The sequence below is a fragment of the Cetorhinus maximus genome, chromosome 2, assembly GCF_964194155.1.
Source record: "Cetorhinus maximus chromosome 2, sCetMax3.hap1.1, whole genome shotgun sequence".
Taxonomy (NCBI): Eukaryota; Metazoa; Chordata; class Chondrichthyes; order Lamniformes; family Cetorhinidae; genus Cetorhinus; species Cetorhinus maximus.
In genome coordinates this window covers 57,062,101-57,088,685 of record NC_135880.1, presented here as the reverse complement: position 1 = coordinate 57,088,685, position 26,585 = coordinate 57,062,101, and the positions used below count along the sequence as shown (strand labels likewise).

General features: G+C 43.5%; 1 protein-coding gene across 2 annotated transcripts in view; it reads left to right on the top strand.

Moving 5' to 3' along the window:
- Nucleotides 1–23,796, top strand: part of cetn3 (centrin 3) — a 43,343-nt gene extending 19,547 nt beyond the window's left edge. For both annotated transcript variants that reach the window (XM_078564942.1, XM_078564952.1), the window contains exons 3-5: nt 1,351–1,465; nt 7,186–7,377; nt 23,342–23,796. In XM_078564942.1, the coding sequence (XP_078421068.1) occupies nt 1,351–1,465; nt 7,186–7,377; nt 23,342–23,385 (351 nt within the window). In that variant the 3' untranslated portion in view covers nt 23,386–23,796. The remainder of the gene's footprint in view (nt 1–1,350; nt 1,466–7,185; nt 7,378–23,341) is intronic.
- The last annotated feature ends 2,789 nt before the right edge of the window (nt 23,797–26,585 follow it).

Below are 26,585 nucleotides of genomic sequence, written 5' to 3'. Positions count from 1 at the left end.
CTGTTGGAGCTGCAGTCGTCCAGGCAAGTGGAGAGTATTTCACCACACTTCTGATTTGTGCCTTGTAGGTGGTGGACAGGTCTTGGGGAGTCAGGAGGTGACTTGCTTGTTGTAGGATTCCTAGCCTCTGGCCTGCTCTTGTAGCCACAGTACTTGTAAGGCTAGTCCAGTTCAGTTTCTGGTCAATGGTAACACCCCTCCAGGATGTTAATGCTTTAGATCTTGGTAATCTATGGCAAGAGCTACATTTCAGTGTTATCCATCAGTGAACTCTGCCGAGAGCATCTAAGGCTTTCTGTGCTGACTGTGGCATATTACTGTCCATGCTAGAACGTTCACTCGATCTGTATGGTCTGCATGTTCCAAGATTCTATTGTACCTGACCCTTATGTCATAATCTGTGTGGTTATGCATCTATAGTATTCTATCTGAATTAATTTATACTGGTAAACTTGACAATCAGCTGATATGGTGTCATAATCCACATTACTGATGGGCCAATTATGAAATTGGTCATTTGGGCCTTCATGAATTCTTAACAAATATGTGCAGCCATGTCTGACATCACTGATTCCAAACATGACCTTTCTACCTCGATTGAACATGGGTAACATAGCTCTGTTCTTATTCAGTGGTTATTTCCCACTGCTATGACAAGATATTGTTCATGAAAACTCCAGGCAAGACAGCAGAACACATTAAAGTTAACAAACGTATGTCAATTGATATTTCAAGTCCAGTTTTCAAGCTTCAGTTTCTGATTTTTCTTAAGTATAAGAAACCAGATACCAAAATGGTTTTTCATAATTGAAAACAGGAACATTTTACTAGTGCTAGTTAAGCTGTGATTATTTCTATAGGAGCCTACAGTCTCCAATATATGATATGGAATTATGGACTAAAACTGACATAGTATGTTGATTTAGAATGTAGGTTGAGCAAAGTTCTTTGACAAAACTCGATGTAAGTGACCAACTGAGATATTTATGTTGTGGCCATTGCAGTTATTTTATCATGTTGAACAAAATCTCCAATCTTTGGGTCATGGTACAATGCAGAATGTGCCAAACTTCAAATAACAAAACCTTTAAATATATTTTTAAAAGTAATGTGGTTACTCCATTTGGGTTGGGAGTATCTGGGCTCATTCTTGTGCTTCCTTCATAGGGTGAAGGGTACACTACATTGGGTTGGGAAGTAGTATGCCTGTGTATGTGTTTTTAAACTTTTCAATTGTGCACTCTGCTAGAACAATAGGAAAATAAAAATAATCAATCAATAACAATTTTGACAGCACATTGCTAATATTTTAGAATTATCCTCTTTAATCTATTTTTTCTCCCCTGCTAGGTTGCAATGAGAGCACTGGGATTTGATGTAAAGAAGGCTGACGTATTGAAGATACTGAGAGATTATGATCGGAATGGCACAGGCAAAATTTCTTTTGAGGACTTCAATGAAGTTGGTAATTATGCTAACGTGTTTTTTTTTCGTTGCTTAAGTTTTTTTTATTTACAGCTAGTTTTAAATCATCTAGAAAGTTCAGATTTAAACCCGAGGGAAAACATTTTCCCCCTGTTGGGGGGAAGTGCGGGCGCGGGCAGGTAGCCTTCCGATCAGGGGTGTTGCCATTTTATGTGGGTGGGCCAATTAAGGCCCGCCCAGTGTGATGTCCACCAGGAAGCGCTATGTGCTCCCTGTGCAGATTGTGGTGGGGGAGAGATTCCCTCAGCCATGAGCACACGGATCTCCCTGGGGCAAAGTGTTGCCTCAGGGAGATTGGCCCCGATTTAAAACTTTCAATAACGTTATCAAAAATTTCCCTGCCATGTCCCCTCATGTGACACTGTCACATGATTTGGGACATGTCCATAACTTTTATTTAAACCTTTCATAAAGATTTTAACACTCTCATGAAACTTCATCCCACCTGTGGATGAGGTTTCATGCTTTTTCCGAGGCCTGCCTGGGCTCCTGGCCTGCCCGTCCAACCTTAAGTTTGGATGGGCAGGTCCATCAATCATGTTAATTTTTTAATGGCCTTAATAGGCCATTGACAGTTCAGTGGGCAAGCAGCTGATTCAGCTGCGCGGCCGCAGAACTGCAAATCTAAATGATGTGGGGTGACATCGGGATGCATGCCCGACATATCTCCATGTCATTTTGTGTCAGGGAGTGGGCCCCGCCCCTGCTTGCCGACCAGAAGATGCTACCTTAGGAAGACAAGATAACAGAATTTTCGCTTTCATTTTTCTTGTAATGCATCCCTTAAGTAAAAGTTTTTGGTATGGGAGGGGCTGGGGAGGAATGAATATTTGGCATATGGAAAAGCAAATTAGTTTAAACAGTTTATCACTTGAGTAAAATCAGTCATCTTAATAATACCATAGAGTGATAGCATGTGAATTCTACTTTCATATGCCTGAGATATGGGATCATATTTTCCATCTTCCCATTTGGATCCTTCAATGTTCTCAGGTAGCATTTATAAGACAAACAGGCCATCTGGATCAGCTGGTCCATGCCAGTGTTTATGCTCCACATGAGCTTCCTCCCACTACTTCAACCCTTCTTCCTTTCTCTGTAAATCTTTTTATCTTTCTTTATCTAACTTCCCCTTTTAAATGCAACTGTAACCATACGCAAATGCAGGAAAAACTCAGCAGGTCTGATGACATGGCGAGAAAAACAGATTTGACGTTTCAAGTCCATATGACCCTTCAGATTTCCAGCATCTGCAGTATTTTACTTTTATCCAACTGTAACCATGGGCAGAAATTTTGGCTCGGTGGGTGGGTGCGCAGCCAACCCGCTCAAGCATCAAATGACACCGGCTGAGTCTGCCGACGTCAACATGCAGTCACGCGATCGGTCGATGCGTGCGTGCCAGAGTCGTCAGCGCACCCAGTGACAATTAAAAGGCCTGTTAAGGCCATTAAATAATCAATTAACTTAGCTGCCTGCCCAACCTAACAGTTGGCCGGCAGGCGAAAAGGCCAAGTGGCTGTTGCATTTTTTTTTGGAAACCTCCATCCATAAATTTTTAAAAATTGAATTAATCACATGAGGAGACATATATTTTGTTGCATTTTTATTTTCTTTTTTGACAACATAGTTGCCTCAGGAAGATTATGAAGTGCTCACCCATGCACATGAGCGAAGTTTGTGCTTGGCCCACTTGCCCTCCATTTATCTCTTTCCTCCCCAAAAAAAACCCTGCACAGGCTGCACTGAATGCTGCTGCTCACGTTTCATGCTTTGTGGGCCTTAATTGGCCCATCAGTGTGAAATCACAATTCGGTCCTGATCATGCACCCGCCGAGGGCAAAATTCCACGCCATAGTTTGCACCTCTTGGAGGAACAGGTGGCATTGTGAGGGATCAAGTCTGTCTCAGTGTCACCAGGTATTGACAAAACAATTACAATCGCCAAGGAAAGGGTACTCGGAAAATTATTAGAACTGAAAGCTGACAGTCCCCCAGGTCCTGATGGACTTCATCCTAGGGTCTTAAAAGAAGTAGCTGTTAAAATGGTAGATGCATTGGTTTTAATTTTCCAAAATTTCCTGGGGCACAATTTTCTGCTTGATGTGTGTGTGTGTGTGTGTGTGTGGGGGGGGGGGGGGGGGGGCGCACATCAGCGCGTAAAATGACACGCGGTGACGCCAGGCGAGCATCCTGACGCCATCGCAATGTTTCGCTGGGCGGGTGCGTGATGAAGTTTGATGTGCACCCGCCATTAATTAACAGGCTAGTTAAGGCCCTTAAATTGTCAATCGATGCCGATTTTCAGCCGCCCGTGCGACCTTTGGGTCAGCGCACGGGTGCAACGGGCAGGTGGGTAGAGACTTTTTAATCAAACTCATCCATGGTCGGGATAAGCGGACTCAGTGGGGTAGTCAATCTGGTCTGAGTATTTATTGCAGAAAGTTTTTTAAACTTGCCTGTGTGATCTGTGGCAGTTCGGAACGAATTCCAGCAGCTTTCTGTGTACTTTGAACCTTCAGGTCAGCACGCTGCAGTCAGTTATGTTTATTGGGCCTGCAGCTTTCCGGAGGCCTCCCTTTAGCCTGGGTATGGGTTCTGACATGTCCACTGGAGGCAGCTCCTCTGAGGAGGAAGGGAGGGCTAGAATAAGGAGGAGGCCAGGAGTGCACAATCAGCCTCCAGGGGAGGCACCTTTGGGAGTACAGGCGCATGCACAAGGGGCGCAGGGCCAAGAGGTAGTCCAAGGTGGAAGGGGCCGCAGAAGACACCACTATCCTGCTGCCAGGGTATACAGGCAGCGAAGCAGCTATCTCATTATGACTTGAGGTGCAGTGCCAAAGGAGGCTGAATGTCAAGGGAGATGGTCAACTACATCTGTCAGATGATTGGCCCTGAGATTGCTCCTAACTGGGTGGGCGGACACCCCATGCCAGTGGCTCTGAAGGTTGCAGTTGCCCTCAACTTCTATGCCTTTGGTTCCTTCCAGGGCTCGGTGGGTGATCTTTGCAGTGTCTCCCAATTAGCTGTCCACACTTGTGTCAAGCAGGTCACAGACGTTCTGTTTAGGTGTGCATTGACCTTCATCCACTTCCGTTAGGACCAGACAGGCCAAACAAAGCGATCCAGAGGCTTTGCGGCGACTGCTGGCTTCCCCCGCGACCAGGGTGCTATAGGCTGCACACATGTGGCCAACAAGGCGCCAGCAGGTGAGCCCAGTGTCTTCGTCAACAGGAAGGGCTTCCACTCCATGAACGTGCAGACAGTGTGTGATCACAGGATGCTGATTTTACAAATCTGTGCCAGGTACCCAGGCAGCTCCCACGATGCCTACATCCTCAGACAGGTGCCAGGGCTCTTCAGTGCTCCGACTCAGCTTGATGGATGGCTGCTGGGTGACAAGGCCTATCCCCTCACAAGGTGGCTCAAGATACCTCTCCGCCATCCAATATCAGAAGCTGAGCAGTGGTACAATAGGGCCATGCTTCCACAAGGGATGTGGTGGAGAGAGCCACCGGTCTTCTCGAGGTGCACTTCTGATACCTGGACTGCTCAGGGGGTGCACTCCAGTACCCCCCAGATAGTGTGTTGGTAATGGTGGCTCATGCTGCGCCTGCCACAATCTTGCGCTGGAAAGGGGGGACGCAGTGGGTGATGAAGACGTTGATGCAGTGGATGCGGCTGCACACGATGTGTCCAGCACTGATTCTGAGGATGAGGAAGCATGGGAATGATGAGGGGCTAAACGCTGACCCGGGACTACATCAAGGAGGCAGGGACACCTGGGACACTTTAATCCAACGAACCTTCAGCTAGCTCCACACAAATGGAGCAGCAGGACCAGCCTTACCGGGCGCTTCCATACTCGGCACTTAAGTGCTAAATCTGCCAGGTTGTCAGCTGCAACAAAGGGCTTTGAACAAACTTCAATGTCCACTCAAACACTCATGACATGCATGTAAAACATATAAATGCAGAACAAAGGAGCCACCCTCAGCCATGGTAACTCATCTGGTTTTAGTTTTCACCATCAGAAGTTCTCAAAGCCAAAACAAAATGTTATTCAAGCAGAAACAAATAAAGTCCCTAATCTAGGGCCAACACAAAAGCACCAGTGAGAAACCCACGGTGCGCCTAAGGTGCCTTATGCTTATGTTTAAGGGTGCTACGTCTTGGCGCCGCCCCATCGCTCGGAGTGGCATCTGAGGCAGCCTGCTGACTCTGTTGGCCTCGATGACCTTGGCGGTTGTCCTCTGGCTTGTGGAGCCTGTGCTGGGTCCGCCTGGGAGGGATCTGCCAGTCCACAGCTGACATCTCCCCAGTTGACGCAGCCTCACCTGATGAAGTGGTCACGGAGAGGGGCGGAGCAGCTGTTGCCCTCGTCCGGAGCGCTGAGAGGAGGCTGCAGGTACGACAGGCAGCTGCTCCGCTGACGCTAGGTTGCCCTGGACCTCCCTGCTCACCATAGATGGATGGGCAATGAGCTGGGAAGCTTGAAGCCCACACCATGTCTCACATTGGCAATGACCAGCTGTGGCCACTGGCACTGTGACCCTGAGCGTAAACCCAGGAGAACCTGCATGTTCTCCTGGAGGCCCCTCTTCACGAGGGTCGCCACTCTCTCTCCATGGAGGATGCATGACCCTCTGCCATGAGGCTCATTGCATAAGTGATGCTCCACGTGGATTCCTCCACCATGGACACCAAGCAAAGCATACTCTCATGTAACACTCCCTGATGCTCCCGCACACCCGGCCGCATTTCCTGCAGCTGCTGCGTTGCGGACGACTGCAGAGGCACATCGTCACGCACTGACTGAGCATTTGCCTGGTCCCCTGCAGTTCTCCGACTGCTGGCGCCATCGGCACTCTGATTCTGTCAGCTCCTCCAGCGATTGTGAAGTGCCCTCTCCACTGTGCCCTGGGACACTAGTCGAGGTGCTAGTATCTGCACTGGTGCCTGCCTCGCAGAAATGGTGTGACGCAGGTGACACTTGAGGGTCCTCAGGTGTGAGAGGGGGCATCTGGAATTCCTCCTGGCGGACTGGTTCTGATGCTGAAATTAACAACAAGGACAGTGGATCAGTTAGTGTGCTCAGTGATACACTTCACACTTCATCCCTTTCCCCCTGGCTCATTATGCGCTCAACCTTCCAGAACCTATGGACATGAATATTGGTGGGGTGGCAAAACCTAGAACTAAGGGACACAGTTTAAAAATAAGGTGTCTCCCATTTAAGACTGCAATGAGGAGAGATTTTTTCCTGAGGATTTCACTGCCTGAAAGACTGGTAGAGGCAGAAACTCTCAGGACATGTAATAGTATTTGGACATGCACTTGAAGTGCTGTAAGCTAAGAGGCTATGGACTAAGTTGAAACATGGGATGGCCTTTTGTCAGCCAGCACAGACAAGATGGACCAAATGGCCTCCCTCTGTGCTGGATATTTCAATGATTTTATGTACCTTTAGTTGATGTAGAGTATTCTACTTTAATGTTAGATTTCCTTGGATTTGTTCCATAATTTGGTAGTGTTTCTCCCAGTTGACCTTTTAGGTTTCAGTAAACCTTTAAACCTTGCAACCCCAGACCTAAAAGGAAGGATTTTGAACCTTTACAGTTTTAATAACCCATTATTGCACCAAAATTAGTCTTTGATTTAATTTTGTATAAAATATGCTATTGTGTTTTACCTAATTAGTGACCGATTGGATTTTGGATAGAGATCCACAGGAAGAGATGCTGAAAGCATTCAAACTGTTCGATGACGACGACTCTGGTAAAATCAATCTTCGAAATTTACGTCGTGTTGCAAGAGAACTTGGTGAAAACATGACTGATGATGAGCTACGTGCAATGATTGATGAGTTTGATAAGGATGGAGATGGAGAAAGTAAGTGAATTTTTAAAAAGTCACTATGCAATGTGATAAATACCGTTTTATCTATGTAGATGAATGTAAACTAATGTAGGGGCATGAGTAAGTAATTTGGACCTTTTGAGCCTACTCTCTCATTTAATAAGATCGTGACTAATCTATCTCCAATCCACTTTTCCACCATATTCTTAGCATTCAAATCTGTATGTCCCATCAGACTTGAATGTACTTGATTGAGTGAGTACAGTAAGTCCTCACATTAAGTCTCTGCTTAATGTTGTTTTGTTTTAACACTTATCCTTTGGGGCCATTTTTCTTTTGATTTTGCATTACCATTTTTTGTTTTGCATTGTCTGCACTCTGGGCTAGCAGCTGCCATCACCAGAGGCTGAGGCTGCAGCGGGAAGAGAGAGCAATACCTGAGATCCAGGAGCGCAGGACAGGGATAGGGAGCTGCCAGTTGATTTAGATAGTGAAGTGTAAGGAATGGGGTGGGGGAGGTGTTGGGAATGGGGGAATCAGCACCGCCAGCTCCATTTATGCCATCCCCCGCCACTCTTCCCTTCGCTGGCTCCATCAACCACTCCTCTGCCCCCAGGCTTGATCAGTGACCTGGGACAGGGGCATGCTCCCTGCAGAATGTCAGGAAGAGGTCTAGGCTCTGGGGGGTGCAGGGAGGAGGAGGTGTGAGGGAGCTTGGTGGGAGAGGGAAAAAGCCAGGGGGAAAGGAAAGCAAGCAAAAAGTTGAAGTGAGTTTCGGGAGTGCTGTGGATGAGACTGAGAAGCTGTACTACTCGGGGCTTGTTTGGGTGACTTAGTGTTATCGAATTTGAATTTATATAGTATTTCTGTTAAATTCGGTGATTTATTTTGCAAGTTATTCCAGCTAGAAATGCACAGACATTTCAATTTGTACTTTGGCTTTTCTGGGTAAGAAATGCCTGAAGGAGCCTAACTCCAGCTTTAACATTGAATCATGGGTTTCCATTGGAATCACTTAGTTGTTTCACTTAAAGTTGTGAAAGCAACCACAACTTTGTATTTACTCTGTCCACAGTATGCTGCAGTAGAAAATTCTAATGATTCACAACCCTACAGAGTAATTATGGCACAAAAAGGCCATTTGGCCCATCGAGTACATCTTGGCTCTCCGTGGAGCAATCCAGCCAGACACACTTCCCTGGCTAGTGTCGATCCAATTATCTTTTGAAATCATTGATCATCTTTGCTTCCACCACCCTGCTAAGCAGTTGAGTTCTAGGTCATTACCACTTGCTGTGCTTTCTTTTAAAAAAAGAAAATGTTTTTCCCCGCATCACTTATCTAAAACCATATATCTTTGTTCTCTACAATGAGTGAAGAAATATTTGCTCATAACTTAAATGGCTGGCCCCTTATCTGAGACAATGATCCCTATTTCTGGAGGCCCTGGTCAGGGGAAATGCCAGCATCTACCCAGTCAAGCTCCTTCAGAATTTTGTATCAATTAGGTCACCCCTCATTCTTCTAAATTCTAGGGAATATAAACCTAGTCTGCTCAATTTCCTCCATAGGATAGTTCCCTCAACCTAGGAATTAACCTAGTGAACCTTTGTTGCACACCCTCCTTATTAAGGGCACTATATCATTCCATGGGCAAGGAGTCCAAAGCAGTGTACAGGACTTTGGCTTTCGTGTCAGCAAGGCACAATATAATTGTAGTCAGACTTGGCTAATATACCATTTGCTTTCTGAATTGTGGGTGTTGCTGCCAAGGCCAGTATTTGTTGCTGCTCTGTAATTCTCCTTGGAGGTTGTGGTGGACTGTCTTCTTGAACCACTGTAGTCCATCTGGTGTATGTACACCTATAGTGCTGTTGGGAAGGGAGTTTTGGTATTTTTATCCAGCGACAGTGAAGGAACTTTTTTTTTGTCGAAGGTTTTTGTCTTGCACTCATCAGGACAATTCGCAAGAAAATATCAATGTCAGGGAAAACAAATTTTATATTGTATGAGAAGAGTGTGCTGATTGGTAGAGGTGTTGCCATGGAGAATGCACCAGCTAATTGTCATTGACCGTTAACTACCAAGCATTGTTTGAAGAAGAATGAGGCGATGCATTTTGGGAGGACTAACATGGCAAGGGAATACACAATGAATGGTAGGACCCTAGGAAGTACAGAGGGACCTTGGTGTACATGTCCATATATCCCCGAAGGCAGCAGCACAGGTTGATAAGGTAGTTAAGAAGGCATATGGGATACTTTTATTAGCCGAGGCATAGAATATAAAAGCAGGGAAGTTAGTTGAAGCTGTATAAAACACTAGTTAGGCCACAGCTGGAGTACTGTGTGAAGTTCTGCCACACTATAGGAAGAATGTGATTGCGCTGGAGAGGGTGCAGAGGAGATTCACCAGAATGTTGCCTGGGCTGGAACGTTTCAGTTATGCAGTAGCTGGATAGGCTAGGGTTGTTTTCCTTAGAGCAGAGAAGGTTGAGGGGAGGACCTGATAGAGGTATACAAAATTGAGGGGCATGGATAGGGTAGATAGGAAGAAACTTTCCTCTTAGCAGAGGTGTCAATAATGACGGGGCATAGATTTAAGGTAAGGGGCAGAAGGTTTAGAGGGGATTTGAGGAAAAATGTTTTTCAACCAGAGGGTGGTTGGAATCTGGAACTCACTGCCTGAGGGGGTGGTAGAGGCAGGAACCCTCCACATTTAAGAAGTATTTAGATAAGCGCTTGAAATGCCATAGCATACAGGGCTACGAGCCAAGTGCTGGAAAATGGGATTAGGATAGATTGGTGCTTGATGGCCAGCATGGACACGATGGGCCTGTTTGTGTTATAACTCTATGAAATTTAAACCAGACAGCTTGACTCTGGTCAAGAGAGAGCCATTTGCTGGTTCATTCCACAGGGCAGTCACTTATTTTGTTTAGCTGAATCAGGTGCAATGTGTGTACTTGTTTCTGTCTGTAAAAACCAGGGCTCTGGTTAATATAGCTTCCAGTACATATACATGCACCACACTGCAGGGCTGGCTGACAATATTAAATTGGTGGTCAGCATAATTCCTAGCACACTTGAGGATTATTTAGCAAATGTTATGCAATTGTGGAATCATGCCTAATGTTGGATGCTGTCTTGAGTTTTTAAGCATGGGCTGGTTGGGTACAGTCCATACCTTGCCCTTGGCGAACAAGGAACATGCTGTTTGATACGATCCGCCAGCCTTTTGGATGTACTGCCGACATACCTAGCATCACACTAGCACTGAAATTCATACACCACATTACTTATCTGTGTGATGGGCCGAACACCTTTTTGGCTTGACGGCAGCATCCTGTTAGTGGCGAGTGCCACTCGTGTTGCTCGGCGTGAAACAACTATCTTCACCTGTTGCTCAAATTTGAGATACTTTGTCCTTCTAGGGTAATCTGAGGTAGACGGGGCACCTTTCAGGGCTGAAAGTGATGCATGCCCTTGGGCCTATCTTGAGTTTGCCCAATATATAGCACTAAATGATCTGATCCAGGGTAGCCATTACCCTGTAGGATGTCTTTGCGCCCTATTTCAGCAACAAGCTTGCATGGTGAGCAAATGGCTCAGGCTCTGTTTATGCAATTGGGCAACATTTGCTAAATGATCCTCATTGTGCTAAGAATTATGCTAACAACCAGATTTAAGATTCAGGGCTTGCAGTGTGGTGCATGTGCATGTACTGGAAGCTACATATATTAATACACAGGGTCCCGTTCTTTGCAGGCAAAGAACATGTGCGCACATTGTGCCTGCTTCAGCTAAACAAAAGCGACAGCCACTTGTTGGTTTGTTCCCCAGGGCAATATCTTGACCAATGTTGTCCAGGTTTTGCTGCATGCTGACAGCTGCAGTGCCTGAGGAATTGTGAATGGTACTGAAGATTGCAATCAAGGGGGCTAAATTAAACTTGTGTAGAACACTGGTTTGTCTTCATCTGGAGTATTTTGTCCAGTTCTGAGTACCACACCTTAAAAGGTGTGAAAGAATTGGAGAGTGCAGAAAAGATTAACAAAATTGGTTCCAGGGCTGAGGAACTTTGGTTGCCTAGATTGGAGAGGTTGAGACTGTTTCCTTTGAAAAGAGAAAGTTGAGACTATGCAAAATTGGCAACAGTCTGGACAGAGTGGCTAGGGTAAAACTTCCATTGGTAGGAGGGTCAAAGACACAGATTTAAGGAGACATGAGGAAAAGCATTCTCCCATAACGCATGGATGGAATCTGGAATGCACTGCCTGAGCATGTGCTGGAGGCTGTTTCAATCAAGGCATTTAAGAGGGAATTGAATTTTCTGAAAAGGAAGAATGTGCACGGCCATGGGAGGAAAGCTGGGGAGTGGCACTGTTCGTGCTGGCTCTCTGAAAGAGCCTTTTAGACAGATTGGACCAAATGGCTGCCATCTGTGCTGTAACTATTATGATCCGCAAACGCCTCTTCCTCTGACCTTATGTTGGAAGAAACATTATTGATGCAGTAGCTGAAGATGTTTGGACCTAGGACATACCTGTGGAATTCCTGCCGTGCTGTCCTGGGGCGGAAATGATTCTCATTCAATAACCACAACTAACGACTACAACCATCTTCCTTGTGCTAGATCTAACTCCAACCAGTGGAGAGTTTTCCCTCTGATTTCCATTGACCAAGTATGGCATCAACGAGCCTTAGCAAAACTGAAGTCAATGCTGTCTTGGTGTCCAGGGCAGTCACACTCACCTTACCCCTGGGGTTCAACTTTGTCCATGTTGGGCCAAAGCTTTTGAGGCCAGAAGCCAAGTGGCCCTGGTGGAATCCAAACTGAATGTCATTGAGCAGTGTGTGTGCCCCTGGATAGCATTGTCGACAACAACTTCCATCATTTTGCTAATGATTGGGAGTAGATTGACAGGCCTTTAATTGACCAGATTGGATTTGCCCTGCTTTCTGTGCACAGGACCTACCTGGGTAGTCTTCCACATTTTCAGGTAGATTCCAGTGTTGTAGCTGCACAGGGGAAAAACTTGACTAGAAGCACGGCTAGTTCTGGAGCGCAATCTTCAGTCTTCTTGCTGTACCTGCATGTTAACTTTGATTTTGGAAGAAGGAACTCTGGTCATCCTGACCAGTCTCACCTCTGCTTTTCTATTTTTCCTACTAAAGCGGGCAACTTCACATTGTTGTATTCCATCTGCTATATTCTTGCCCACTCACTTGACCTTTTGGCAACCACTTTGCATCTACCTCAACTCATTTTCCCACCTAGCTTTATGATCAGCAAACTTGGATACATTACCCTCATCTCATTTCCCCCCTCCCCCAAGTTATTATTAGTATAGAAGGTAAATTGCTGAGGCTCAAGTAACTTTGTGGCACCCCACTAGTTACAGCCTAACAACCTACAAATGACCACTTTATTCTTATTCTGTATTCTGTCCATTTCACCAAATCTGCACATAGGCAGTATAATACCTCCAATTGCATGAGCTCTAATTTTGTGTAATAACTTCCTGTGTAGCACTTTTTTTTTTATTGAATGAATGCTTTTTGAAAACCCAAATGCACTCCATCCACTGGCTATCCTTTTAACCACCCTGCTAGTTGCAACCTGACAAACACCTAACCATTGTTGCTGAATAACATTTCCCTTTCAATAACATGTTAACTCTACCTAATCAAATTATGATTTTCTAATTGCCCTGATACCATGTACCTATTAATAGATTCTAGCATTTTCCTTCTAACTTCAAGCTAACTGGCCTATTGTTCCAATTTCCTCTCCCACCTTTCTGTAATAGTGGGGTTATGCTTCCTGCCTTCCAATCGATGGGGACTATTCTCAAATCTGGGAAACTAGACAATCAAAACCAAGGTATCTACACATATTTTAAAACCCCAGGATATAGGCCATTGAGCCCCAACATGTGTCAGCTTTTAGTCTCATTAATTTCTTTGCTAAAACTAATTACTTTAAGTTCCACATTCTCACCTAACCATTGGTTCCCCTGTTTTTGGGGTTTTTTTTTTGGACCTTCAACTGTGAAGACATACAAATTATTCCTTTATTGTCTCTCCCGTTTCCTTATTCCCCATTTCTTTTTCTGGCCTCCTAACTCTTCCTTTCTAATCTCTCTAAAACCTCCTTTTGCTATATAATCTGTTTTCACATCATGCATGTTTACTCCTGTTTTCTCTTTTTTCCTGATGAATTCTAAAATCCTCCATGTCCTTGTTGGTAACATAATAAGCCTTTTCCTTAAACTTCTAATCTAGTACCATCTTTAATTTATATTGTTAGCCATGGTTGAACCACTTTCATCCACCCATGGGATTTATTTTTACTCCTTAAGGAAATATATTAGCTGTGAATTACTTTTTACAATGTTTAACACATTGTCCACCATATTTTTAATCCAATTTCCTAATCTGCTTTAACCAACTTGCCTTCCGTACCTACAGAATTTGCTTTGATCAGATTTAAGACCCGAAATTTGGGCTTAATTAAATCATTCTCAAACACTCTCTCTCTCTCATTTAAAATCCATAGTATTATGATCACTCTTCCCCCAGAGGGCCCTTACAGTAAAAGGTGATTAATTAACCATTTCCATTGCACAGTACTAGATCTAAAATAACCTGTTGCCTTGATCAGCGAGTAATATGCCCGCCACATGTGAATCAGCCAGTGACGTAGCAAATCGATGCTGTTCATTTTTAGTGCTACACAATACTGAGTTGTCAAAGATGCAGTGGTGGATAAGAGTATTAGGTGTCACTCTTCTACTTATTGCCTGCCCCTAATTCAGCAAAAAAGAATTAACCATATTGCTGTAAGACAGGAGTCACATTTAGTCAGACCGTGATTTATCAGAATATGGTTAAATTGTCAGGTTTCTGGTGACCCGGGAAGCTGAAGGGCCAGTTGCTCAGTGCAACAAGAGAAGTAGTCCACCATTTGTTACCTTCTGTTCCCATCCCTCCATGTACCTCTAAATTACAAATTTAGATTTGCAGGACCACTCTGCAGCGTTGTGGAAGCAGGACTGGCCATTTTAGAACAGCAGTCTGATTGCTCTCTTTTTTCTAGGGAAATCTATTGATATGGGATGCTAACTGAAGAACTTGATTTTGTTTAGCTGATAGTTGGTGGTTTTTGTAAGACAATTGAGCAACAGACAGCACTACACAGCTGCCAATGAGGGTTGAAATGTACAATTTTGACAAGTACTGGAAGGTAGTGGTATTGTCACTGGACGGGTAATCCAGAGACCTAGGGTTATGCTTTGGTGACCTGGGTTCGAATCCTGGAATTAAATCCTCGCAATCTGGAGTTAAAAGTTTCTAATGACGACCATTGTCGATTGTCATTAAAAACCCACCTGGTTCACTAATGTCCTTTTTAGGGAAGGAAATCTGCTGTCTTCACCTGCTGTCTCCAGATCCACAGCAATGTGGTTGACCCTCAACTGCCCTCTGAATGGCCCAGCAAACTCTATTGTATCCAACTGCTTAAAGTCAACAAAAAGGAATGAAACCAGACAGACCACCTGGCATCGACCTAGGCACTGGAAACAACAGCAAACCCAGCCCTGTCAACCCTGCAAAGGCCTCCTTACTAACATCTGGGGGTTTGTGCCAAAATTGAGAGAGCTGTCTCAGACTAGTCCAGCAACAGCCTGACACAGTCATTCTCACAGAAACATACCTTATAGATCATGTCCCAGACACCACCATCCCTGAGTATGCCCTGTCCCACCAGCAGGACAGACCCAGCAGAGGTGGCAGCACAGTGGTGTACAGTCGAGGAGTGGCCGGGGTGAGTTGCCATTGGAGCCCTCAACATCGACTCTGGCCCCCTGAAGTCTCATGGCATCAAGTCAAACATGGGGAAGGAAACCCGCTGCTGATTACTATGTACTGCCCACCCTGCACCCCTGCATATAAATTTGTACTCCATATTGAACACCACTTGGATAAAGCACTGAGGGCATAGAATGTACTCCGGGTGGGGGACTTCAATGTCCATCAAGAGTGGCTCAGTAGCACCACCACAGACTGAGCTGGCTGGTAAACTGGATCTGTGGCAGGTGGTGAAGGAACCAACAAAGAGGGAAAAAACATACTTGATCTCATCACCAACCCGCTTGCCGGATGCATATGACCATGACAATATCAATAGGAGTGACCACCATACAGTCGTTGTGGAGACGAAATCCCACCTTCAAATTGAGGATACCCTCCATTGTGTTGTGTGGCACTACCATGCTAAATGGGATAGATTTCAAATAGATCTAGCAACTCCAGACTGGGTATCCAGGAGGTACTGTGGGCCATCAGCAGCAGAATTGTACTCAACCACAACCTGTATGTAACCTCATGGCCTGGCATATTCCCCACCCTACCATTACCACCAAGTCAGGGAACCAACCCTGGTTCAGGGAGGATTGAAGGAGGGCAGAACCAGGCATGCTTAAAAATGAGGCATCAAACCTGGTGAAGCTACAACAGAACTACTTGTGTGCCACACAGCATACTCAGCAAGTGATAGACAGAGCTAAGTGATTCCACAACCAATGGATCAGATCTAAGCTCTGTAGTCCTGCCACAACCAGTCATGAATGGTGGTGGACAATTAAACAACTCACTGGAGGAAGAGGCTCCACAAATGTCCCCATCCTCAGTGATGGAGTCCAGAACATCAGTTCAAAAGATGAGGCTGAAGCATTCGCAACAATCTTCAGCCAGAAGTGCCAAGTGGGTGATCCATCTTGGCCGCCTCTGGAGGTCCCTGGCATCACAGATGCCAGTCTCCAGCCAATTCAATTCACTCCATGTGAAATCAAGAAATGGCTGAAGGCATTGGATGCTGCAAAGGCATGGGCCCTGATAATATTCCGGCAATAATCCAAGAATCATAACAGCACAGAAGGAGGCCATTTGATAGTGTACCACACTTCCAGGCAGTGTATTCCAGACCCAAACCACTTGTGTGAAGTTTTTTTTCTCACATCACACTTACTACTTTTGCAAATCATTTTAAATCTGTGCCCTCGTTCTTGATCCTTTTTATGAGTGGGAACAGCTTCTCCCTATCTACTTTGTCCAGCCCTGTCATGATTTTGAACATCTCTATCAAATCTCCTCTCAGCTGCCTTCTCTCCCAGGAGAACAGTCCCAATCTCTACAATCTATTCTTGTAGCTGAAGTTTTTCATCCCTGGAACCATTCTTGTAAACTTCTCCTGCGCACTCTCCAATGTGTCACATCCTTCCTATAAAGTTCTGGCTGGTAAAAGTAGGGAAAATCCCAAGATATTCTATAAGTATATCAATGGGAAGAGGATAACAAGGGAAAGAGTAGGGTCCATTAGGGACCAAGTGGGGAATCTATGGGTGGAGCCAGAGGACAGTGGCAGAGTGTTGAACGAATACTTCACATCCGTCTTCACCCAAGAGAATGAGGATGAAGGTATGGAACTCTGAGAGACACTGCGAGGTTCTTGAGAAAATTGATATAAGGAGTGACAAGGTGTTGGCAGGCTTAAAAGTGGACAAATCTCCAGGTCAGGATGATTTGTGTCCCAGACTGCTGAGGGAGGAGATCGCAGGGGCTCTGACCCAAATTTTTAATTCCTCTTTGGCCACGGGGGAGGTGCCAGAGGACTGGAGAACAGCTAATGTGGTTCTACTATTTAAGAAGGGTTGTAGAGATAAGCCAGGGAACTACAGTCTCACGTCAGTGGTAGGGAAACTATTGGAGAAAATTATGAAGGAGAGAATCTATTTCCACTTGGAGAGGCAAGGTTTGATCAGGGATATTCAGCATGGCTTTGTCAGAGGGAGGTCATGCCTAACAAATTTGATTGAATTTTTTGAGGAGGTGACCAGGTGTGCAGATGAGGGTAGTGCAGTTGATGTAGTTTATATGGATTTCAGCAAAGCCTATGACAAGGTCCCACATGGGAGATTTATGAAGAAGGCGAATGCACATGGGATACAGGGTAATTTGATAAGGCGGATTCAAAATTGGCTTAGTTGTAGGCAACAGAGGGTGATGACAGAAGGCTGTTATAATGATTGGAAGCCAGAGTCCAGTGGTGTACCACAGGGATCTGTGCTCAGTCCCCTATTATTTGTCATTTATATAAACGACATAGATGACTATGTGGGGGGTAGGATTAGTAAGTTTGCAGGTGACGCAAAAGATTGGCCAGGTGGTTAACAGTGAGGTTGAGTGTCTTGGGCTTCAGAAAGATATAGACGGGATGGTCAAATGGGCAGATAAGTGGCAGATGGAATTTAACCCTGAAAAGTGAGAGGTAATACACTTTGGAAGGAGTAATTTGACAAGGAAGTATTCAATGAACGACATGACACTAAGAAGTTCTGAGGAACAAAGGGACCTTGGCGTGTGTGTCCATAGATCTCTGAAGGCAGAGGGGCATGTTAGTGAAAAAGGTGGTGAAAAAGGCATATGGGACACTTGCCTTTATCAACCAAGGCATAGATTACAAAAGAAGGGAGGTCATGTTGGAGTTGTATAGAACCTTGGTGAGGCCACAGCTGGAGTACTGTGTGCAGTTCTGGTTGCCACATTCTACGAAGGATGTGATTGCACTGGAGGGGGTTCAGAGGAGACTCACCAGGATGTTGCCTGGGATGAAACATTTAAGTTATGAAGAGAGGCTTGAAAGACTTGGGTTGTTTTCGTTGGAGCAGAGAAGACTGAGGGGCGACCTGATCGAGGTGTACAAGATAAAGAGGGGCATGGACAGGGTGGATAGGGAGCAGCTGTTCCCCTTAGTTGAATGGTCAGTCACGAGGGGACACAAGTTCAAGGTGAGGGGCAGGAGGTTCAGGGGGGATGTGAGGAAAAACCTTTTTACCCAGAGGGTGGTGACGTTCTGGAATGCGCTGCCTGGGAGTGTGGTGGAGGCGGGTTGCCTCACATCCTTTAAAAAGTACCTGGATGAGCACTTGGCACATCATAACATTCAAAGCTATGGGCCAAGTGCTGGTAAATGGGCAGGTCAGGTGTTTCTCACGTGTCAGTGCAGATTTGATGGGCCAAAGGGCCTCTTCTGCTCTGATTCTGAATTTGATGCCCAGAACTGTACACAGTATTCCAGCTGGGGTCTAACAAGTGTCATATAAATTCAGCATAATTTCCTTGCTCTTGTACTCTTATGCTCCTATTAATAAAGCCCAGGATACTATATGCTTTATTGACTGCTCTCCCCACCTATCCTGCCACCTTCAATGATCTATGCACATATACACCCAAGTCTTTCTACTCCTGCACCCTCTTCAAAATTTCACCCATTATTTTATAAGTACTGGAGACTTGAGCTCCAGAACATGTTGTCCCCCTACCCAAGCTGTTCCAGTGCAGCTACTACACTGGCATCTACTTGGCAATGTGGAAAATTGTCCAGGTATGTCCTGTACACAAAGCAGGACAAATTCCACCTGACCACTTACCACCCCATCAGTCTACTCACGATCACCCATAAAGTAATGGAAGATGTCATCAACAGTACTACCAAGTGACACTTGCTTAGCAATAACCTGCTCACTGATGCTCAGTTTAGGTTCTGCCAGGGTCACTCAGCTTCTGACCTCCATTTCAGCCTTGATTCAAACATGGACAAAAGAACTGAACTGAAAGTAACTGTCCTTGACACCAAGACAGCATGTGACTGAGTGTGGCATCAGGGAGCCCGCCCGAGACAAACTGAAGTCACTGGAAACCGGGAGAAAGCACTTGGCTGGTAGGAGTCATACCTAGCACAAAGGAAGATGGTTGTGGTTGTTGATCAATCATCTCAATTCCAGGACATCCATTGCAGGAGTTCCTCTGGGTAATGTCCTAGGCCCAACCATCTTCAGCTGCTTCATCAATGACCTTCCTTCCATCATAAGGTCAGAAGTGGGGATGTTCGCTGATGACTGCACATGCACAATGTTCAGCCCCATTCACGACTCCCCAGATTCTAAAGCAGTCCATGTCCAAATGCGGCAAGACCTGGACAATATCCAGGCTTAGGCTGACAAGTGGCAAGTAACATTGGTGCCACACCAGTGTCAGGCAATGACCATCTTCAACAAGAGAGAATCTAAACAGCGTCCCTTGACATTCAATGACATGACCATCACTGAACCCCCCACTATCAACTTTCTTGGGATTATCATTGACCAGAAAATGAACTGGACTAGCCACATAAACACTGGTTGCAAGACCAAATCAGAGGCTACGAATCCTGTGGTGAGTAACTCACCACCTGACTACCCATTGCCTGCCCACCATCTACAATGCACAGGTCAGGAGTGTGATGGAATGCTCTTGACTTGGCTGGATAAGTGCACCTCCAACAACACTCAAGAAGCTTGACACCATCCAGGACAAAGCCTGCTTGATTGGCACCTCATCTACAAACATTCACTCCCTCCATCATCAAACAGTGGCAGTAGCGTGCATCATCTACAAGATGCACTGCAGGAACTCAACAAGGCTCCTTTGACAGCACCTTCAAATCCACGACTGCTACCATCTAAAAGGACAAGGGCAGCAGATACATGGGAACACCATCACCTGGAAGTTCCCCTCCAAACCACTCACCATCCTGACTTGGAGATATATTGCCATTCATTCACTTCACTGGGTCAAATCCTGGAACTCCCTCCCTAAGAGCACTGTGGTTGTACCTACACTACAGGGACTGCAGCAGTTCAAGAAAACACCTCTCTACCACCTTTCAAGGGCAGTTAGGGATGGGCAATAAATGCAGGCTTAGCCAGTGATGTCTACATCTTGTAAATGAATTTTTTAAAAGTGTAGCAGTATCCAGATGTGTTCAGCCTTCATCTTTTTTAATAGATTTGAAATGAGTAAAAGGAATGAGGCACTATTGGTGTAAAAGGAAATGGCAAAAGTGTAAGCAAGGCAAAGTCAGGACCATAAGTGGAAATTTGCCTATTTTCTCTTCCCCCACCCCTTTGCCTGTCTTTTAATCAAAAGAATTGATATATTAAAATAGAGACAGCTTACTCTTGAAGAAATTACTTGCTTTTTTTAAGAAACTGGAGCACAATATCAGAAATAGAACAATTTAGTTAATAGATTGTCACCACCCTTTGAGAGTATAGTCAGCAAGCTTATTTAGCAGAACAGTTGGATTGTAAAACCCTTTGAAGTTGTCCTCTTGGCTCTGGTAGTGAGTGTACAACGGTCTTGATTGCTGACCCTGACCTTATTCGCAATAGATTGCGCATTTGGTTTTGTTGGCCAGGGGCTGCAGAGAAACTCCTGAGCAACTTTTGAACTGAAGTAACCTGAGCTCAGTTACTGGCCTGAGCAACTTTTGAAACCTGAGCTCAGTCACTGGCCTGAGCTGACTGGAACTGGTTTGAATTAGCAAAGACAAAGGAAATGTGATGAGACACAAGTCCTTATTTAGAAAAGGAGTAACGAGATTAATGCTACCTAGGTCTTGGAACAGAGCCAATGAAAATATGCCACAGACTAGGCAAGCAGGCCTAAACCAACGGGAGAGAGCACAGCTTGAAGAAATAAGATTCAGTATAAAACTGGAGGATTTCGGGCGTGGACCCAGCGAGAACTCCGGAGACCAACCATCGCAGAAGCGGAAGAACCTACATCAGCAATGTAGAGAAGCAAGAGAGAGAGAACGGAACTCCTGGCCAGCGCCAGCTCTCCTTTTTCGGGTATTAGCTTTTATATTCTGTGACCACTCGGGAGTGTCAGAGAAACCTAGTGGGTGTGCGCTTAGATCCTAGTTTTGGGTATAAAACTGTATATCCTGCTGTAAACTGCATGTCTATATTTAACCAGACGTATAAGCTATTTATAGATGATCTAACGACGTGAATAAAGCGAATTTAGAGTTAAGAGAGAATTGAATCTTCTCTTTGTACTAAGCCAACAACTGTTACCAGTGACCTCCGGCAACAGTTTATTAATATTGCGCATATGGTATTTTGTATCATGTGATTGATCAGCAAACGTGGCATTGAAATCCTAGTGTACAACACTGCTCTAAATGATTCGCTGAAAACAGTCTTGAGTGTTCCATGAATTTGTCCTCCACACTTTTGCTGCAAATTGTTTGCCCAGCCCATATGAAAATTGAAGTCCTCCATAATTACTGTAAAGCACATTATTTACCAACAGAGCAAATAAAACATTAGATGTTTGCATTTTGCATGTTTTGTTTACTTTTATGTTCATTTTAATATTCTATATCACAGTTGTGGGAAATATTTTTTTCAATTAAGACACAAATTTAATATAAATGACAATTCCTACCAGCCATTAAATGTTTCAAATAGGATTATCAAAGATGTTGGCTAAAGCTTGAAATTCATTTTTGAGTAGACTACCTGTCCTGATGCCACTGCAGATTTCTTCAGTTTTTGTAAACAGAACTAAATTGATAAATAATTCTGAAAATAATGGGGGAGGTGGGGTGTCATTACCAATTGTATGAAAGAACATCCTTAAGGTAGCATCATAGAAATTACAGCACAGGAGAGAGCATTTGAGTGCATTGAACAGTTGCGAGATTAACTGATTATCTATTCTTAATATCATTTCCCTGCACTTTATTTATACCCTTTTGTATTCACTTTCAAATAATGTTTTGGGCTGTCTCCATAGTTTTAAGAATTCCATGTTCTAATAATCTATGAAATTCTTATTTTTGTGATAATCCTGACTCTTTTCTTAATCATATGCCAACCAGTAAAAACAATTTTTTACTATTTACCCTCACAGAGCTCAACTTGTATTTTTGTTTCAGAAAGTCTTACTTTTTCCAGCTGTTCTAAACATAACATGTATCTGGTAGCATTCTAATATCCTTAAAATTGGGTGCATGGAACTGTACACAATCCCATTTCAGGACCTGATCGATTTCTCATAACTTTAAATGTTCATAATCTCTTGGTTTTTATTTTCTTTTCTGTACCTGTGTTGGGTCCCTTTTGTAAAATTAGTGGAAAACTGTGGAGCATAAGATTGCAGAACTGGAAATGCTAGCCAGTCATGCACCGAGGCCTATCCATTGGCTTTTTTAAAGGAACTGCTGCATGCTGTTGAAGAAATCTTGGAATCTCTTTCAATACCTGTTTTGCTGAAGGAGCACTGCTGCATGCCACTGCCAGCCTGCATTCACTTCCCCCTATGTTTTCCTTCCTCCTATGGAAAGCAGCACAAATGGATTTTTGTCATCTGGTAAATTGCCTCAAGAGGCATGATAGGTGCCAGAGGCCTTTCTCTCTTAACATGAGACCCAAGGCACAATTTTGAATAACCGTCTTCCTGCATCTTCAGTCATATCTGCAGTGTGTCACCTATTTTTGAGCTAGAAAATGGAACAATTTAGAGGCAACCCTGTTGAGTGGTTTTTTTTTAAAAAAAAACCTTGACATTGGTGTTGTTGAAGGTACTGAAAGCCAATTGGATGTAACTTTACTGGAAGTCTCTAACTGCAATGTACCTGTGTCTCACTCTACCTAATAGAAAATGGTATATTTTTCTGGTTCTTAATGAGACCAGGAGCTTAAAAATATGCATAATGATTGGGAACAGTCCACATCCTCTTCTCTGTGCTACAGTATGTAGTTTGAATATGCTAGAGCAATTACTTATTGATCAGTTCAAAATTGAAATAAAATTGAAACTAGTATCCCTTTGATCTTATAATAGGAGAATATTGTCTCTTTAAAAATTGTGAACCATAAGTGTTATCACAGCTTCATGATCATTGGAACCGACAGAGCATGTGAGCAAAGATTTGACAAACATCAAGAAAATGCAAAATGTCACTTGTAACCATGTATGTATTAAGTAGCTGGGTTGACATGGGTAGAATATTCCTGCTATCTCATTAATCTAGATGATTGTTAATATCTCGGTTTTTATTTAAAGTAGTCAATATAAAATATGTATTTTATTTTCCTTAGTTAACCAGGAAGAATTCATTGCTATTATGACTGGAGACATCTAACCTTTATGGAAAAAGTTACTGCAGAAGTATTGAACAATTTCTTCAGGGCTTTTTAGTTATCCCTGACCAAGCACTGCATAGGAGGAAAAAGAAGCACAGAACACTGAAGATTTCTACCCTATCCTCCTCAAAACCAATCAGATGTATTTAAGTACTGCTTCTGAAAGAAAGAACTTTGAATTAACTTTTGTCATTATTCCCAGAATTGTTTGTATATTTGTTAGCTGTTTGTTTTGTTTAGAAACCCTAGAAAGTATTAAATGTAATAACTTTGTCATTTACTGATGACCTTAACAGTTTTTAACATTCAATCCATTCCTTTTGATACCTTTCAATATGATTGTATTAATGCCATTGTGGAGTATTTCTGGTAGTCTTTAATAAAAATATTTGTAATATGCATGTACCAAAGTTTGTCTTTGTGCAATTTTAAAAATATTCTTTAATTGAAAATTGGGCATTCTTCATTTGGATACCAAATGCCATTGTAGTCAAGCATTTTGAGTTGAATACAGTTCCTTAGTTAACCAGGAAGAATTCATTGCTATTATGACTGGAGACATCTAACCTTTATGGAAAAAGTTACTGCAGAAGTATTGAACAATTTCTTCAGGGCTTTTTAGTTATCCCTGACCAAGCACTGCATAGGAGGAAAAAGAAGCACAGAACACTGAAGATTTCTACCCTATCCTCCTCAAAACCTTTTATTTAGTCTAGTCCAATGATGTGCCTCAATCACGAACTCAAAATGCATCCCTTTTTTTTTTGATTTGCACAATAAAGTCACCAAACAGAGCCCACTAAGAGCTGAATTGAGATCACTTCAGCTCATTACACACATTCTTCCTCCCTCCTTTCAAAAGAACCTCTACAGTTTCTCCTTTTTTAAGCATCTAATCATTTCTTAAATGATGTCAGGGCATTTTCCTTTAATACTCTAACTGGAAGTCCATGTCATAAGATCATAAGCAGGAGCAGGCCATTTGCCCCTTTTGAACCTCCCCTGTCATTCAGTAAGATCATGGCTCATCTGATGTGGTTTGAACTTCACTTCACTTCACTTTCCCGCCTGCTCCCTTTACTCGCTTGTCAATCAGTAGTCGGCCTTGAATATGATCCAATGATCCCACCTCCACTGCTCTGTGGAAGCAAATTCCAAAAACTAAAACTGAAAAATATTCCTCCTCATCTGTCTTAAATGGGAGACTTTTTTTTGGAAACTGTGTTTCCTAGTCAAGTTCCCTTGTAATCTTGTGTGCTTCAATGAGATAGATCACCTCTCATTCTTCTAAATTCCAGTGGGTATCGGCCTAACCTGTTCAACCTTTCCATATAAGACAACCCCTTCAACCACAGGAATCAGTTAAGTGAAGCTTCTCTGAACTGCTTCCAATGCAGTTATAATCTCTCCTTAAGGAGACACAAACTATGCAGTACTCCAGATGCAGTCTTGCTAATGCCTGTACAGCTGTAGCAACAGTTCCTTACTTTTATACTCCATTACTCTTAGGCCAACTTTCAATTGCCTTATCAATCACTTGCTTTAACTGCATACTAACTTTTTTTGTGATGTTTCATGTACAAGGATACCCCGGTACCTCTGTACTGCAACATTCTGCAGTCTCTCTCCATTCAAATAATCTGTTTTTCTATTCTTCCTGCCAAAGTGGGCAAGCTCACATTTTCCTATGATATACTTCATCTGTCAAATTTTTGCCCTTAACCTATCTATATGCTTTTGCAGACTCCTGATAAAATTTGTGGGGTGTTGGAACTAGGGGGCTGCCCAACAGCATGTTGGAATAGTCCAGATTTCTTCAGCAATGCCTCCCAAACCCAGGTTCATTGGACACCATTATTCCCAAGACCACCATCCTCCTTATTTGGACATGGAAGGCTGTTCCTTCATTGTCACTGGTCAAAATCCTAGAAGTCCCTACCTAGCTGTATTGTGGGGCAACATTTACTACATGAAATGCAGAAGTTCATAAAGTTGGCTCATCACCACTTTCTCAAGGGCAACTGGGGATGCCCTTGTTAGCATTGCCCATATCCCAAGATTTTTTGATGAACTAAAATGCCAAAACAAAATTAAATTTGTTGTTCAATCTGTAAACCAATGTACTAATGTTTCCTACACAGATAAAGACCCCTCTTGTAAAACTAGATCCCTGGCTCACTGGTCAACTGCATAGGAGATCTGCTTGTAAATACATTCTTAACAGACTTTTGTCTGTGAGCAATGCCATGGGAGGCAGCTACTTAAGGATAATAGATGACTGCTGGGTAAATTGAAGGCAATACTTGAATCAAGTGAGTTTAAAAATCTGTCCTGATTTCAATTATTAGAACTCTGATTTAATTTCTGCCTTGCATCTTTCCAGCAATTTCTTATTCCTTTTATGTATACAGTGTACGTCAGGTGAAGTTTACAGCGTAGATATCTGACCATTCATAAATGTACCAAAGACCATTACAGAAGAGGTCATGCAAGAAGAGGACAAGGAGTTGTTTAAATTTACCATTGATTAATTAGGCTCTATTGATGTTCTTCACATGAAATGGTCCCAGTGCATTAGAAAACTGCAAATGTAACACCTCTATTCAAGAAAGGAGGCAGAAAGCAGGAAACTATAGGCCAGCCAGTTAACCTAATATCTGTGATAGGGAAATGTTTTAGTCTATTATCAAGGAGGTAATAACAAGACATTTAGAAAATCTTAATGCACTTAGGCAGAGTCAGCATGGTTTTGTGAAAGGCAAACCATGCTTGACTAATTTATTTGAGTTCTTTTGAGGAAGTAACAAGTGAGGTGGATAAAAGGAACCTGTAGACGTGGTGCACTTGGTTTTGTAAAAGGTATTTGAAAAGGTGCCACATCAAGGGTTCTATATAAAAGAGTTCATGATGTAGGGGAGGTTAACATATTAGCATGAATAGAGGATTGGTTAGCTAACAGGAAGCAGAGAGTAAGCATAATGGGACATTTTGGGTTGGCAAGATGTAAACGGTAGAGTGCCAGAGGGATCAGTGCTGGGGCTTTAAACTATTTACAATAATATCAATGACTTGGATGAAGGTACTGCATGCATGGTAGCTGAATTTGCTGATAAAACAAAGATAGGTAGAAAAGTAAGTTGTCAAGTGGAGGTAAGGCGTCTACAAAGGGATATAGATAGCTTAAATGAGTGGGCAAAAA